Source organism: Falco rusticolus, chromosome 4 (assembly GCF_015220075.1).
Source record: "Falco rusticolus isolate bFalRus1 chromosome 4, bFalRus1.pri, whole genome shotgun sequence".
Lineage (NCBI taxonomy): Eukaryota > Metazoa > Chordata > Aves > Falconiformes > Falconidae > Falco > Falco rusticolus.
Window position 1 is genome coordinate 51342028 of NC_051190.1, and position 16771 is coordinate 51358798.

Genomic DNA, 16771 nt, shown 5'->3' on the forward strand with positions numbered 1-16771 from the left:
ATATTTTTAAGCCCAGTTTGGAGCTCTACTTCTAGGCTTGAAATAGCTGTTTGACAAATCTAATCTAGATTTTCCCTGTGACATTACTGGGTCACTAAATCCTAACTCAGATAAAACTTCTGAGGAAGTATGTCCCCAGTCTCCATAAACTGAGTTATGGTGGCGGATACCTCCAGATAAGTAGGTTTATCACTTAAAATAACCCATAGGGAAAACCATTATCTTTGTCAGACATTTTGGTATGATTTTCTTATATATGGAAGGGACTTCTGTAAAAAAACTTTTCTACAGAACTATTGCTATTAAAGCAAAACACTTCGTACACCTCTTTTTCAGTAATCTTCATTTTACTGGTGGAAAATGAACACCCTGCACCAGCTAATGTCTTCAGAAGCTTAGATGGATCAGGGCTTTTCCCCGGCAGTTTTATACTGGTATGGCAGCATGTGTTGGAGTCTCATCTAAATAAGCTCCTTCTTTAATGTCCCTGTACATTGCATTGTACTTGAGTTTTTCTGTTCTTGCAGAACAGCAATGAAGATCCTAGACAAGGAGTACGCGATTGTGCTGACACTTCTTTCTTGTCCATTTTTGCAGAACAGCTGGGTGCAGCAAATCAGGATTTCTTGGACTTTTAAACAATCCATATGCAAAATATCAGCAAGTAGTAGTATGTTACTCGGGCACCTTCATGGTGTTCTCCATCAGTATGTTTGTTGTTATCCTCTTATCCAAGAGGCCTGCTATCATTAGTGGGAACGTTTTAAATAAATGCTTTGTAAGGGAATAACTTCCCGAATGAACCAAGGACTAGGAGTGAGAGATGCATCCTAAGCACAAGACTGCTCTTAAAACAGTCACTTCTTTTATGAGGTGCATGCATTCAGAACGATGGTGTCAGTGATTTTTTTAAATTTTTTTAAAATTTTTTTTCCTTCCTCATTTTGGTCTTGCTTGTATACCGGTCAGACTGTTTTACCTAGTCCTCGGTTGTAGATGCTGAAGTTAGATGGGATGATCACTGGTTATCTGCTAGTCAAAAAGCAATCTGTAACGCAAGGGTGCCTGGCTCTGTTTTGGCAGAACTCTTCAGACATCTCTGTAATAGCTGTTTGAGTGCCAAACAGACAGTAAATAAGAGGTTACAAGCTTGAAGAGCTCAGTCTGGTCAGCCAGAAAAACAAACTAAACGAGCAATAGCAGGAAGCACGTAGTAGTAGCATGCTGAAGCCGAGGTTTTTCTGTGCGTTGTGGTAGGACACTCTGAAGGTGCTTGTGGTCAAGGGCAGGTTTTTACTGGTGTCTGGCAAACTCGTTCTGGGCTCCAGTTAGGAAGGTGTAAGAGGCGGTGGGTGCTGTCCAGCAGTGCACTTCCACGGCCATAGGAGAACCTGCCGAGTGCCCACATAGCTCATGTTACATACTTGAGAGGATGACTTCTTTGGTCAGACACCAGATGGTGGAGATTTTTGATGACCAGCTCAGACCTGGAGGCTGCCGTGGTATAGGTGAGCTGCCTCTGCTCTTGGCAGAGGTCTCCTGCTGAGCATGTGCTTGGCACGCTTTTCCTTTTCCATGATGAAGTACTTCATGGCTCCTGTATGGGCACCTTGGCTTGGAGCCAGTCTTGGCAGAGGTGCTCTCATGTGATTTCTCTGAAATTCAGGTCACGGTGTAAGGCAGAGGCTCCACCTCCTGGAGCAGTCCAGGGAATTGTTACTGGCCAGAGAACCCAACTGGTGGTTGTATGGAGAGCCCTACGCATTTTACACCACCTGTCAGCTGTACCTGAAGACACTGGGGAGAATTAAAAGCTTGCCCGCTGCTAATTTTCTTTAGCGTTAGCCCTGAAGGTGCAACTTGGCTCTGTTTTTTCAGAGTATCTTGGAAAGCATGCTTTTTAAAAAGCTGGAAGCTGAGCAGGCTACCCTGTGATCATGTTGGCATGAGGTGTGCTCGTTCATAGAATCACAAAATCTGTTGGATTGGAAAAGATCTTTAAAATCATTGAGTCCAACTGCTAACCCAGCACTGCCAAGTCCACCACTAAACCAAGTCCCTGAGCACCACATCTAGGTGTATTTTAAACACCCTCAGGGATGGCGACTTCACCGCCTCCCTGGGCAGCGCTTGACAAACCTTTCAGGGAAGACTTTTTCCCCAATACCTGATTCAAACCTGCCCTGGGGCAAGGTGAGGCCGTTTCCCCTTGTCCTGTCACTTGTTCCTGGGAGCAGAGACGGACCCCCCCCTCGCTGCACCCCCCTGTCAGGCAGCTGCAGGGAGCAAGAAGGTCCCCCCTGAGCCCCCTTCTCTCCAGGCTGACACCCCCCATCTCCACACCACTGAACTGGTGCTCCAGCCCCCTGTCCGGCTCTGTTTCTTGTTTGTTGGGATGGCTGTGGTTTGGATGCAGGGGGAACTCAGAGCTTTCAGCTGGTAATTTCTATGCTTTTCTTGCTTTATCTCTAACCAACAACCAGCTCTTGCGCTCAGATGTGATTCATATCTGGTTTGACACCTAACCAGGCAGCTGCAGTTGGGCTCTTGAGGAGCTGCAGTACAGCTTTTTTTCAGTGAGGAGGCAAATAAAGTGTTTGGGTTTAACTTGGATCGTTGCCTTGATCAAATCTTCAGTACAAACCCACAATATTGGTATCGTTGCAGCTGAGGAAGGAGCAAGAGAATGAACAGTCCAGGTCTGAGCAGGAGCACCCTCCAGGAGTATCTGCCACAGGGCTGCACCTTTTGGGCCAGTTTCTTTAAGTTTCCGTGTTCGGTTCTGTCTCAGACATCTGCTTTGACTGTGGCTGTGAGGGCTTGGGTACAATTTCCCAGTGCTTTTGGGAGAGCTGTGTTTGGAGGAACAGCACAAAGAGCCGTACAGGACTGGGGAACCAGTTGGCCGTGGTGTTTGTGCAGAGCAGCGGGTGCGAAGGGTGTGGGACGAAGTTTTGCTGTGCAGGGTTTCACGTCACACCGGTGCGGTGGTTTTCAGGCCGGAAATGACAAGAGATCCTTAGTGTTTAAGAACAGTATTAGTGCTTTAATAAACGTGTGTAATGTTACGCTGGTGTTGAATAATTTTGAAGTCTGCTTCGGAGAATTCTGGGATTTGTGCCACCTGCAAAATGGAATTTAATTCTTCAGCTGACCTGCAGCGCATGACAATGCCTCTGGATGGACCTTTCATCGAAAGCAGCTCAGGGGATCTTGTGCTAAAGAGGAATTACAAGTCTGGCAGTACCATAATTTAGGTTAATCACGTAACTGACAACCATCTACAGAATCAAATTGGCTGTATTGAGAAAAACACTTTATAATACTATGACTTACCAGTGGGAATTACCCTGACTTGAATACTGCAGAACTGTGCATCAGACTGTCCTTTAGCTAGAATTGATAGATTTGGTGGTTTCTCACTACATGGATAGACTGGAGGTTTCAGCAGAGCATAGATAATTTAACATTTTATCTTGCTTGTTGGGCTGAAAAGAAAAAACAGTTAAATTTAAATTTGGAAGTAAACTTGATCTTTGAAACTAAAATTAGTTTAATAAGCTTTTAGTCTTCCAGGAGTTTAGTGTTACAACTTTCTTTAAACCGCTATTAGTAGAGAACAGAAAATGTTAGTTGACCCTGAAATAAATGTTGAGTGTGATAAATTGATGTTATGGGGATTCTGAATACTTATTTGTTTCCTCAGATGGAGCTGAAGAAGAAAAGATGGAAACTGAGGCAGATGGGCAACAGTCTGAGAAGGTAAGCTTGGCTCAGTACACTGGTCCTGAAAAAGATACTTCTGACATTTGCAAACCCAAATTCCTACATTCTAAAATGCCCGATAAGAAAGGTAGACGGTAGTGTGCTGGTCAATGTACGTCCATAGGGAACAGGTTTCAGTCTCCATAGTGCATTGTTTTCTTACAAGTGATGTAGTCTCAAACCATACAGAGACATTTCTTCTGCCAGACAAATGACAATGAGACATTGGCGTGGTGTTTTCCACACCTGAGGAAAAAAGGTTGGACTGGGAGGAAACGTAAACTGGGCGATACCAAATGAATTAAGAGACTCAGTCTGCAGAAAGACACTGTGGGCTAAAGCAAGCACCACTCTGAAGCCTTGCCCTAGAAAAGTCTGTCTTGTGACAAATAGCCTTTCCAAAGTTAAATGCAGTTTCAGTTCAGACGAGATCAGAGAGATAGGACTTTCCAGGAAATGGGTGAGTTGGGGTTACTCACGGTGTTTGGCAGACGTTCCTGAGTGCGGGGTGTGGAGCTGGGCAGTGAACCTGGGTGAAGCTGTGGCCCCAGCTGCATCGTAGCTCCCCGGTGGCTGTGCGAGTTACGTGCAGCCTGGGGGATGTGGGAGGCGAAGAACCAGGGTGCCTGTTGCTGAGCTGGTCAATAAAACTTCTTGCAAGAAGTCTGGGCTAACTCTTGGTTATAGATGTGTGTGTATTGTGTGTTCCTGGCATTAGGTATGATGCATCCTGCCCGTAAAGATCAGATACTTAGAAATTAATTCCTTCAAGCAATAATTAATGCCTACAGGAATGCAATTGTTTGGGACTTTTTCATAACACCATGTCTACAAACCCAGCACCTCTTTTCAGATAGCCTACAATAATGGCGCTGGCTGTGATTGTTTCAGACCTGAACTGGAATTAAACTAATATCCTGAAATCTAAACATCACCCTGCTAAATAAATGATGGCGGGTGCTTGTTGAGTCTGCAGCAACAGGGTCATACTTCTGCGTTGCCTGCTTCATCAAATGAACGAGATAAAACCGACCTAACGGCTGCTGCGCGTAGTCTTGGTGCTATTCCTCACTGTTTTCTGGTAGTTCTTTTGCTGCCTTCCTCATAAATAGTCAGGTGCACTTAGCTAGATATAAGACTCCGTCAGAGCTTGAAAAGATGAATTATTCTGTGGAGCAGAGTAAATGAGAAACATTCAGGTCAGTTTGGAGTGTCTCTGAGGGAAAAATGATGTTCACACTCTGCCACAGACTCCCGGACAGAAGCACCCTCCTGCAGTGCGTAACTCAGTGGTAGCGTTTATTGCCACAGCAGGCTGTTGTGGCCATGAGTTCTGCAGAATCTGAGGCTGTGCAGATAGGTGAGTGCTGTATGAATTGTTAACGTAGGCACTGGAAAGGGTATAGTGCTTATGCACAAAGTACGGGAATAAATGGGGGCAGAACATGTCCGTGTCTGCCTTCCTAGCTGAGGATTTCTTGTACCTTCAGATAAACCCAAGCTGGCCTGGGTTACTGAATCTAACAGACTTTGGGCAGTATAGCGGTTACTTTGTTTTATTCAGATTTTAGTTACGATTTGTCAAAATGGGCTTAAGTAGCAGTCAGCCTTTAAAATTTAATGTCTTCCTTTATGATAGTAAATTAATTCAAAAGCTATAAATGAAGTTAACAGTAAATGTCTTCTATATCTCTCATCCTTCAAACAATCTTTCATCCCATTTAGGTTGAAAACAAAGCAGAGAGTGAAATTGAGGAAGGCGATAAAGTACAAGAAGGAGAAAATGAGAGAAACCCAGAAAAAGAGCAAGACAGTGAAGTGACTGCAGACACCAAGCCAGGTAATGGTTCCCAGCCGTTCCTCAAGCTGTGTTAGCTTTAATAGCCTTCCTCCAAAGTGGTTGGAATAGTCTATAAACTCAGCTGTGGCAGAAATATTTCCTCTTGTGCGTCAGGCTGCTTCATGGTTCAGTAGTAAATATTCTAGTTTAATTTCACTGCAAAGCTCAGCCAGTAAATTCTTTCTTGAACTCTTTTTAGACCTCAGCTGAGCTTTCTTTCACTGTGTGTAGTGACTGGGTGAAAAAATTGCAGTGGCAGAGTGCGTGTAGGTCATATAAATTATTTTATTTTGCCTGTATCGCGTGCCATTTGATCATTTTTGATGCAAAGAAATGAGACTGCTCACTTCTGCTCTTAGAAGTTAATGTTAGTCGAGCTTCCCTGTGATGTGGAGCCTTTATTTTGACAGGCTGAGTACTGTTTTTTTCCACATAAGACATTTTCCTTAATTATTTTTACATGTTTCCCTTGTGCCACATGAATATATTGTTTTTTCCTGGAATTTACATTCAGTATTTTAGCACAGGTAGAACAAGAAGTGTTTGCATTTGGTGTAATGTAGAATTTGTTGTTATGGAAATGCAGCTGAAATTGTTCTGGTGCGTGAGCTGATGGCAGCGGATGAATTGACAGGATGGAAACTAAAAGCTTTTAAAGTTGCCCTGTTTGTTGGATCAGTTCCTCTTAGATGGGAATTGTTCCCCTGTCAGCGTTTGGACGAGCAGCAGTAGTATAACGTAGAAATGTGACAGCATGTGGATGAATTAATTTGACTAATAGCGAGTGCGCGTAGTGCAATTCCTGTCCTGACGCGATACTGTTAACGAGGGCAGAATGCACATAACAGACTTGGCGGGAAATCTCTTTCAGAAGAAAAGGAGGCAGAAGAGAACAAGGAGAACGTTGATGCAAGCAAAGACAAAGAAAATGAGGCTGGGAAGAAGAAAGTGGAACATGAAATCTCGGAAGGAAACGTAGCTACAGCTGCAGCTGCTGCCCTTGCCTCAGCTGCCACCAAAGCAAAGGTCTGTTTTGTACAAATGTCCCTTGGCTTGCTTTCCCATTCGCATTGGAACTCCTCTGAAAATGGTCCTTTGTTTCAGATCTGTGCAATTCCATCTTCTAATCTCTATACCTTGAAGGAGCACAAGTGCCTTCTTCAGTTTCTTCTGTTGGAACCCCTAAGTGAAATAGCATACAATTTTAATTTAGACAGCTACTTTTATGACTGTGAGGTCGATGAATATCCTAAGAAATATCCCCAAAATGTGTTTATCATTTCTTGGAAAGCCCTTTCTCTGCTTGACAGGTCTGCCTGTAGTGCCAAGGGCGCAGGTCTGGGTGATCAAACCCTTCGGCTGCCTTTTGTGCTGTGGACTTCACACAAGCCTTCTGGACTCTGTTTTCTAAAAATAGTGTGATGTTCAGTCCTAGCATTACAGTTTTTTAAACATTTTTTTATTAGGAGGTACTGTGTGTCTGTTAAACAGACGTTTTTGTCTTCCTATCATTAAACTTCTGTTTGTCTGTCTGTAGTCTCTTAATGAGCTGTGGTTTGAATCTGTGTCCTATCAAATAGTTTTTCTTTACCATATAATTATTAATTGCCTGTTTTCTTTCATTTTCTTTTTGCAGGAACCAGACAGCTTTCACTTCTCTCAGAATACCTTTTTCAAAATCTGTTCTCTAGTCACATATTTTTTAGATTCAAATTGTGCTGTTCCCTGTCATGTCCTTTATAAAAAGCAAAGCATGGATGGTGTATGTTTCCTGATGGATTTCCAGGGCATAATAAGGCATTGCATGTGTCATACTGACTTTTCCAGTCTGATCTTTGAATCTTACCCCTTTAACTTTAGGCTTTATTTCCCAACTGTCACGTATGTTGAAGATGGTGTGATGATAGGTGTTGTCCTTTATGAACCCGTGAGATCTGAGGATATTTTTTGTTACTTCCTTTCAAGCCCCGTTCTAAAATCACGAGTTGCATGAATTCAGCATTGCTTAGTGTCAGAGCCAGGCACCCTACCTGCGTGGAATCCCACTTGGCAGACAAATTTCAGGTTCATCATTGCGGTCAAGCACAGTCCTGACTGGCTGTAGTGCATCACTTCGCCCGTCTGCACCTGAACCCGTGGTGTTCCAGCACCAAGCTCTTGTACGGACAGTAACTTACTTTCAGTTCATCAGACTTACAGATATTTTCAGCCAAGTTGGAAAAAAACCTGCGCGCATATATGTATATATGGAGACATGAAATTTAATCTCTGTTTTATGGAAGGCTACTTGTTCCAAATAAAGATGATCTATTTTCCTTCCTTTGGTGATAACAAGTGCTAGAGCGAGAAGGGACTTGGCTAATGGCCGCTTTCATTATGGTGATAATAACAATAATGATATTCTAGAAGTATTTTATCTCTGTATTACAGGAAGTAATGTATTATAATTATGATGTTCACACTTTAGGGTACAATTCAAGTTCAACAGGGATTTCTGTTTCCACTGAAAACCCCAGACAATATTAAGGCTTTCAGTGAGATCTGTCTTGTCAGAGAGAGTAATTCAGTTCTTCATAGTAAACCCCAGACCTGGTCATGTGAAGAGCTGGTACAAAGTTGTTTTCCTTACGATTTTACAACAGAGGAATGTTGCACTTAGCTTCTAAGGAGAAACAGGGGTTAAAGGCAGGCACTTGAAGTGTGTTTTACTTTTGGGATAAGTGACTTCACCAGTAAGTTGTGCTGTGAGAAATGGTATCCAAGGAATGTGTACGTTTAGGGGTGAGACTCTGTATTACTACGTATAGAATAAAGCAACATTTTACAGGTTTGGCTTTTGTACAGGCAATATTAGAATTCAAGTCCCTTTTCCTCATTTTCTTCTCAGAATCCTAAATCAGTGTAAGCTATTTTTTTCTTTCTATGTGTAAGTAGCACCTGATAGAAAATGTTCTCTCTCTTGCAGATTGCTCTCAGCTTTTGTCGGTTGTGACTGAGCTGCAGAGCTGCTGCTGTAGCTCTTGATCCATCACTTGCACTGGCAAAAAGGACCGTTCTGATTGTAATTTGACCTCCTGCATAACACTGATCTCATAACTTCCCTGAATTCCTGTTTTGAGGTAGCTGTGATTGATATCAGTGTCCACTAGAAAAGATATACTCAGAACTCCAGTGATGCAAAAACTCCTGTAATTGTACATAATTTTTTCTGTTGGTGGTAACCTTTGCAGTTAAGCTTTATTCCTAGTCTGATGTGCTTCAGCCACTACCCGTTGTACCGTTGCAGCACTCTGCCTACCGAATTGAAAAGGCTTTGGTTATCAACCCCTTCTTTTGTGTGTTATAGTTTAGAACTGTAAAATTCAGGAATAGAAGGGACCCTATGCCTAAAATCATGTGTCTTCTTTTTGCAGGCAGCTACATCCCGTCTTCTGTTTCTAGGCAAATCAAATTGTCTTTTAACTGGTTCCTGTGTGCTGCTGCTGTAGAAGGTCACTGTAGGACCTCCGTCGTCTCCTGCTTGAATGTATGCGTGACAGGACGATGTTTTTCCCATGGTGTGCCTTAATTTATATAGTTCTGAGTTATCTGCCACCTTTATTTCTTCTGTTTCGGTCATAAAAGGCAGTCTTATCCCTTCTTGGCCTCACAAAACAAGAGCTAGGTGAAGCATCTAGTCTCCTTTCACAAAATAGGAAGGGGGAAGAAAGTAAGTAATTTTCTCTGCCTGTTGTGCTTCCAGCGAAGCTCTTGCATGTGGATGAGAAGACTTTAGCACAGCATTCCAATGAGAAGTCCTTGGATGCTCTCCATTTTCCAGAGCTCTCTTGTGGCCTAGTTTTACAGTTGTCTCTACCAGGTGTCACAGTCATGCTCTTCCTGTGACTAGCTAATTTCACAACTAATGCTGGGTTTAAGAAGATTAGGGGATGGGCGAAGTAAATGTGTTTATCAGGCAATTTAAATCACTGTTAAATTCTGTCTTACTAATTTCTTGTCAGCTGCAGAGTTTGTAATGACTTGTTCTTTGTCAATGTGGAAGCACTGGGTAATGCCAGGCTAAGGAGAAGTCTCTTTGGGTTTCTTTAGGAAGAGCTTCAATGATGATTTCCTTTCTGACATGCATTTTGAGACCTGTCCTTTACCTAATTGTGTACCTTGCTGATCTTACAATAATCTTGTCTCATTATTAAAATTGCACACATCAAGCAAGCTGCAGTGGCTGTCAGAAGGCTCCATGTATCAACAGAGGTGCTTGCGTCACTCATTTTCATACAGTTGAGTTTGTTCTACTACACAGTATTAATTGACATTACATTTTCTAGTTCTGTCAGCCATTCAGTTAGTTTATTTCAAGTGTGTGCAGCACTATTTAGTCGGAATTTAACTGACCTTGAATTTCACCATGGCGTGCTGTTGAATGAACTTGGGGGATTGCTCTGGTTCTTTCAAACTGTACCTGATTTTAAATTAAAGTTAGTGAGAGTCTTGAATGTACGTTGCCTACATTTACTGAAGACTTGCTTTATTGCTGGTGGGTTACCAGAGGTGAAGGCTGTCAAATGACACAACATATTAGTGATGGAAACAATACCAGATGTTTTTTGAGGAATTCTGTTTAGAGTTAGGATTACCAGGGAGTTTTATAATGCTGCTTTTCTCCAGCTCAGTATTTCTCCCAATTCTGAGCCAGAGTTTGGGGCACAGCTTGCTAAATATGAGTCTCTGTTGACAGCTTGGGCTGGATGAGATCCAGCTTTTTCTTTTTCCCTTCTTCCTCTCGACCCCTCACCTTTCCCTTCTCAAAAGCCAGCCTTCCTTCCCCCTCAGCCCTTGGATGTGTCAGCAAGGCTTTGCTTGGACACTATGGTCGGGGAAACATTCTTTATTAACACAGAGACTCCCAAGCAGTACCCATGACGGGTGTTTTAAGTGTGTTTTCATTTTGAACAGCAGGCTTTTAACAAAAGCTAGTAGCAGGCATCATTAACATGCCTTTCACACTTGGAGAATGTGAAACACTTTTGTAGGCTGTCTCATGTATCGCATATATATCCTATATCATTTATGGGTAAGTGTGTATATGTACATGGTGTAAAGCTAAAGGCTTGTAAAAAAATCTGTTTGCCTTTTCCTGCATTTCACTTTTGCAGTTTAAATACAGTTTTGCCTTCAACTTTCTTCTGCAGTAGGAATACTGTGCAACCTGGTTATAAAAGGAAACTGGAGATGTAATTTTTTTTAACAGTTTCTTCTAATATCTGTGTAGATTTCTCTGCAAGTTCTCTGTAGCCCAAGGTGGAACTGCTGTGCCAAGAAAGCTTACGGTTTAGTGGTGTGGTGCTGCATGTAATGGGAATGTGCTTAACTAGATACATAGCTTCTCATTTACTTGCGCAAAAAATATTTTAATGGCAAAGGCAGGCAAGAGTCATCTCAGGGTTTCTGTGAGTTGTTCCAGGTAAAAGCCTCCTGTGTGTGTTTTGGTGAAAGCTTTTTGGATGACCTACAGCTGACTCGGTAGAACGTACCCTTGCTCCCTCATTTGCATTTCCACTGAAAGTGCTCTCTCTTGCACAGCACTCGGAAGGCTTTGCAGCAAAGCTGGATTGCTTATGAGTACTGAGCATCCACAATACCTCTTGTATTAAAACTTGACACCTGTTTATTTGATTAAAAGCTTAATAATCTTCCAAGAGCTTCTGGTTCCAAGCACAAGATTGATAATGCAATGCCCTGTTTTCTGTCCAGAAGTGGAATAGGATAGCTAAAGCTAGATGCATAATTGGCTTTTTTCTTCCCTTTAAAGCACTTTATTTTGTGTAATGTGCGTAAAGCAAAAACCTGTTTTTTCTCCTCAGCACCTAGCAGCAGTGGAAGAAAGAAAGATCAAGTCCCTGGTCGCCCTTTTGGTGGAAACGCAGATGAAGAAGCTGGAGATAAAACTTCGCCATTTTGAGGAGTTGGAAACCATTATGGACAGAGAGAAAGAGGCAGTAAGTAGGGATTCTGGATTAAATCATTTACTGCAAAGGTCTGTGTATGCTAACAGCTGGAAAACTAGCAACTTCAGCTGTTCCTCACCTTTATCGAAGGTCTTTCTCCTTCAGCTAGAATTCATAATTGCCTCCTGTAGTCACATCTGAGCCCTCTCCTTCATCTAGCATCTTCTCTTTACCATAAGCAGCAAACTGGTGGTATCCTAGGTTTGCTTCCTAATCCTTACTCCTGTCATCTAAGTGTGAATGTGGAATTGGTCTGGAGCTTTTATGCAGACCTTATCACATGAATGGTATCTGACATAAGAATGGCTTTTCCCTGTAAAGAGAGTGAAATGAGTGGAAACCTTACTTCCCTAAGGGAAGGGAAACCAGCTCCGGCTGCCTTTCCTTCCTGACTCGGTTTTAATCATGTAGTTCAAGCGTTCAGGTTTTTTTTGGAGGGCATTCTCAGTAGCTCTTGGGGAAGTCCTCAGAGTGAGATGTGGTAACAGAAGGAATGCATGCTCAGCAGTAAGAGCTTCTCATTTTGTGATGGTGGTGGCTGGCCTGAGCTGGAGAGGGCAACAGCAGCTTCAAGAGAAGCAGTGATGGCAGGAGGTGGGTAAAGGTGGTTGCTCCTGGGGACCGCAAAAGTATCAAAATAGAGTTGAGAAATCCAATGATGAAATACTACTGAGGAGGAGGAGCTGGGCAAACTAAGTGAGAAGGTTCTTAATTTCTGTCCTCAATTTAGTGAGGCTGTAAGCCTGGCCACGAGTCTTGATTGAGGTCTAGCCAGCTGACGGTGGTGGGGACACTTAAGAGTGTATATATAGGGTGCATCCCAAGCAGGGCTGTATTTATGTTGTAGGACTGTTAATGACACCTTACTGGAGACTTGTGTAACCCTAAAATCAGGCAGAAGCTGCCTCTGCCTGTCCGTGGCTGGATTGCACATCAATTACGAAGTGTTCTTTCATCTATAGTTCAACAGGCTTTCAGAGAAGTGGTTTCTCTCCAGCTACTGTCGAGATGACTCAGAACTTCATTTTAATCAGCAGTCATCTATGTTTTCTGTTGTGTGGCTTCCTCTTTTGTCAATAGGCAATTACTCTAGATGTGTTGAAGATATTGACTCATAAGTCCAGGGATTTTCACATTTGCCCTCCCATGTAAATTTAATGGAATTTACATCCTCATTTTGGCATTAATCATGGATAGTTTGACAAACTGTGTTATTTTGTAGCAGAATGTCAGCAAGAACTTCTAGATTGCTCAGCATCCTCAACCATTTCAGTGTAGTGTTCGCCTCTGACACTGACTGGCAGCTGAAGAAATGGGCCTAACTATTTTGAAAAGGTTCTCTGTAGATTTCTTTCTTTGGAGGTTATATTCTGTAAGTGGCAGGGTTGGGTTTTTTCCCATTTTGAGGCATGTGACATTTTCCTTCTTGAAAATATGCATATAAATTTTTCCCTTGGCTTCCTGGTCATTGAAGTCAGTCTTTTCACCTGTCATTGTGGGTATCTAGTGAAATACTAAAAGCAAAAAAAAATCCTTCGTGCCACTGCACACTTATGCATATGTCCTTATTTGCTGCACTGGCTTTTTCTTATAGTAAAGGTAAGGCGATTCTAAGCGTTGAAAGAAATCTGCGCTGCAGACTGGAGGGTGTTAGATGTTAGGCAATACATATTTACTTCAGCGTTTAAGCTAAAGTGATTTCAGCGCTGCCAACTCTGTATAACCAGGGATTGTGTTGGTAGGAGCCTTGTTGACCCAGAACCTTGCTGTCTTTTCTGTTTAGGAAGGAGTTGCATGCTGAAGAGGAAACTGTAGTACAGTGATGCGTATTGTATGGGTATGCGTTAAGTGCTTGTAATACTACCTTCTAATTGTGAATCGTTTTGCAGCAGCGCAGAAACATGCTGTTGCAAATTTGAAGGTCGTCAAAGAGTGTAGTATTCATGCATATGTACCCTGAATTCTGGCTAATTTCCTGAATTGGGTTGTGTAGGGAAATCCTGTGGCAAATGGATGCGTGCTGGTCTTTGTTAAGGTACCTCACTCTTGCCTGACAGCCATGGCAGGTGTGACTGAGCCTGGAGAGTGGAAAAGCAAATGCAAACTGCTGCTGGGCTGCCCTCCAGAAAACATGTTGCTGCAAGTTGTCTGAATGCGAGCCTGGGGGTGCGACTGTAGGTTGTGTCCGTGAACCTGCTGGTGATGTGGTGGCAGCACATGCAGGAGCCTGGGACAGAACTGGGTGGTTTGGGCTCTGCATCATTTTTAAGACCAGCTCATGTTATAACTTGCGTTTGTGCCTTATTCCTCTGTCCTAATGTCTTTTCTCATCCTGAGGAGAGGGAATGTGTAGAAGGGAGGTTTTCACTGGTTTTCCTACAAAGTGTATTTTCAGGTGCTGGATGCTGTTTGGAGATACTTGTAAAGACTTTTTTTTAACTGTAGCAGGATAGGATACCATGAAGAGAGCAAAGCAGGAATACAAGAGAGTATAAAAAGAATATGAAAAGTATGGTGTAGCTGTACTTCTTGCCTAAGCTTTTGGTTTGGGTCATTTGCAGTAATTCTTCTCTGAACTGCCTGCCACCTACGGAATCTGTTTCCACACATGCACGATTACACCATTGGTGTATGTGCCTCTTCATTTTATTAAGTTCTTCCTGCTAACGTATCAGAATGGTCAAGGAAAAAGGAGTCATGGCAGCATGAATAATCACATTGTAGTCCCTACATGCAGAAAACCAGCCCCCAACAAGGAGTATGTATTATTCATTAGCTCTGTCCCCATCTGGTTCTCCTGGTGAATGCGCGCTCTGTAGTACTCTGTTTTCATCCGTGCTTTGTCAGCAGTCAAACTGCTACACAAAGTATTGATGGAGCTTTGGGATTTGTGGAGAACTTCTGCTATGTGGAAGTCTCCTTGGCAACCTGCTTTTCAGAGAAATTATGGAGTATATCTTAAAATACCCATTAAATATTTGTAAACTAGTCACACAAATCCATGTGTCAAATTTCTTTAAAAGTAGTAGATGTAGAAATGCATTGTGATTTCTTAAATAAGTCAAATGACATACACTTACTTAATGAGGAGAGTGATGAATCATATAAATGCCCAATAGTAAGAAATACTTTCTGTAGCTTTTTGTGTCTTTTCATTTTGGGCTAGCTTATCCTTTACATGGCTTCATAATTAAATGAAGTAGCTTATTTTATGTTAATTGGACTAAATTACATGAGCTTTTTTACATAATACTCTTCTTAATAGTGCACATCCCTGCTGTTTGGCTGTCATGGTGTCCGAGTCCTACACTTTAAAGGTACAGAGTAGGGTCCTACCTGTAACCACAGAGCCTGTGCTGTTGCACACATGTTCTGCTTTGGGCTTGCCCTAGAAAAACCTCTTCAGTTTCCTGTTCTCCCTCATTGCAACATGCAGAAGACTGAGAGGAAAACCTACAGTTTCTTCTAGAATTGTGCTGAGGCTGAATGCTCTGCACAGTGCTCATTGAGTACCATGTTGTATTACTGTGCGATTCTTCAGGTGCAGATGAACAAGGTGAGTTCATCTGTTCCAGCCTGAAAACAGCCTGGACCCTTTACTAAAACATGCTGGAAATCAGGCAGCTGTGTATCAGTAGGATAGGAACTTGATTTGTAGAAACACATCTTAAATATATAGTTCTTAACGTTGCCTTTTTCCTCTGCTTCTGCCATAGTTGGAGCAGCAGAGACAGCAGTTGCTGACGGAGCGCCAGAATTTCCACATGGAGCAGCTGAAATATGCTGAATTGAGGGCTCGTCAGCAAATGGAGCAGCAGCACAGTCAGAACCCACAGCAGTCTCACCAGCACTCCAGTGGGCCTGGGATGAACCCCCTTGGGGCACCAGCACATCCAGGCTTACTGCCCCATCAGCAGCCCCCACCGTACCCTATGATGCACCACCAGATGCCACCGCCTCACCCACCACAGCCAGGTAAGGGTTGCAAGGAGCAAATCCCCTTACGTTAATCACCGTTTGTGACAGAGTAAACTGGGAGGAAGAGGTACTGCTGGGTAGGATTGGAGGAGGTGTAACGGGTGGTCTGTGTTACATAGTGTCTTACAATGGTGCTGCTTGTAATAAAACGCGGTTTGCTAGAAGGAAGAGCTCTGCTTGCACTGCAGCTTGGTTTTGTAGCTTTTGCCCCTGTACCAGATGTGTGGATGGACTTTGGGGAGGAGGTATGAATTACCCAAAAGGAGGGAGTGAAAGGGAGCACCAGACTCTTCTCAGTGAAAGGGCAAGAGGCAATGGGCACAAACTGAAATACATGAAATTCCACCCAGACACAGGAAAATACTTTTTTTCTTGTGAGGGTCGTCAAACCATGGAGCAGATTGCACAGCAAGGCTGTGGAGTCTCCATCCCTGGAGACAGTCAAGCTCTAAATTAAAAAGAAAAAAACAAAACCAAAACAAAGAAACCCAAGCTGCCCCTGAGTATCACTTTCAGATGGTTTTAGATTTTTTTTTTTTTATTTCCTTGGACTTTTTTTTACGTGAAGTGATCTGAGCAGTGGTGCTCCTTCAAAAGCAATCGTTCCCTCAGATTTTCTAGTTCATGACACACCTAGCAGTGTAAAAAAATAACTTGGGGGAAGGGACTGGACCAAGAAGCAGAGGGAGGAAGCTCCTTAAGCAGTTTCCTTTTGGCAGGACACCTGATTCCAGTCCGTTCCTGCCTTCTACCCTTTGGTAGCGCTTGATGCCCGATGAGAGTGGCAGCACCATGTTGGTCAGGAGAGTCACCTGAAAGTCTCCAGTCCAGCCTGGGGCTCAGAGCAAGGCCAGTTGCATCAGATTGCAAGGGACTTGTCCTTGGAGGTTTGCATATCTCCAAGGGTGGAGATACTCCTAATACCAAAGGGTGGAGAAATTAGGTGATGATGTGACTGTGCCTTGCCTGAGGAGGAGGAACAGCATCCACTGGGCATAAAAAATATTCCTGCCATTTACTCAAAACAACTCTTTGTGCTTAATGGCAAAACTAACAGCCCTACTGTTAAGTAACTAAGTTGCTAACAAGTAGTTGCAGTCTCACCTTTAAGCTATTGTACTGTTAAAAGGGATCGGGACTACGAAATCCTGCATTTTTGCTGTGAAGCTGTTTATGGGAGTTA

General features: G+C 42.9%; 1 protein-coding gene across 1 annotated transcript in view; it reads left to right on the forward strand.

Moving 5' to 3' along the window:
• Nucleotides 1–16771, forward strand: part of SMARCC1 (SWI/SNF related, matrix associated, actin dependent regulator of chromatin subfamily c member 1) — a 90635-nt gene that overhangs the window by 58101 nt on the left and 15763 nt on the right. Inside the window, exons 22-26 of the mRNA XM_037384268.1 lie at nt 3707–3762; nt 5491–5605; nt 6477–6631; nt 11467–11601; nt 15327–15585. Coding sequence (XP_037240165.1) covers nt 3707–3762; nt 5491–5605; nt 6477–6631; nt 11467–11601; nt 15327–15585 — 720 coding nt within the window. The remainder of the gene's footprint in view (nt 1–3706; nt 3763–5490; nt 5606–6476; nt 6632–11466; nt 11602–15326; nt 15586–16771) is intronic.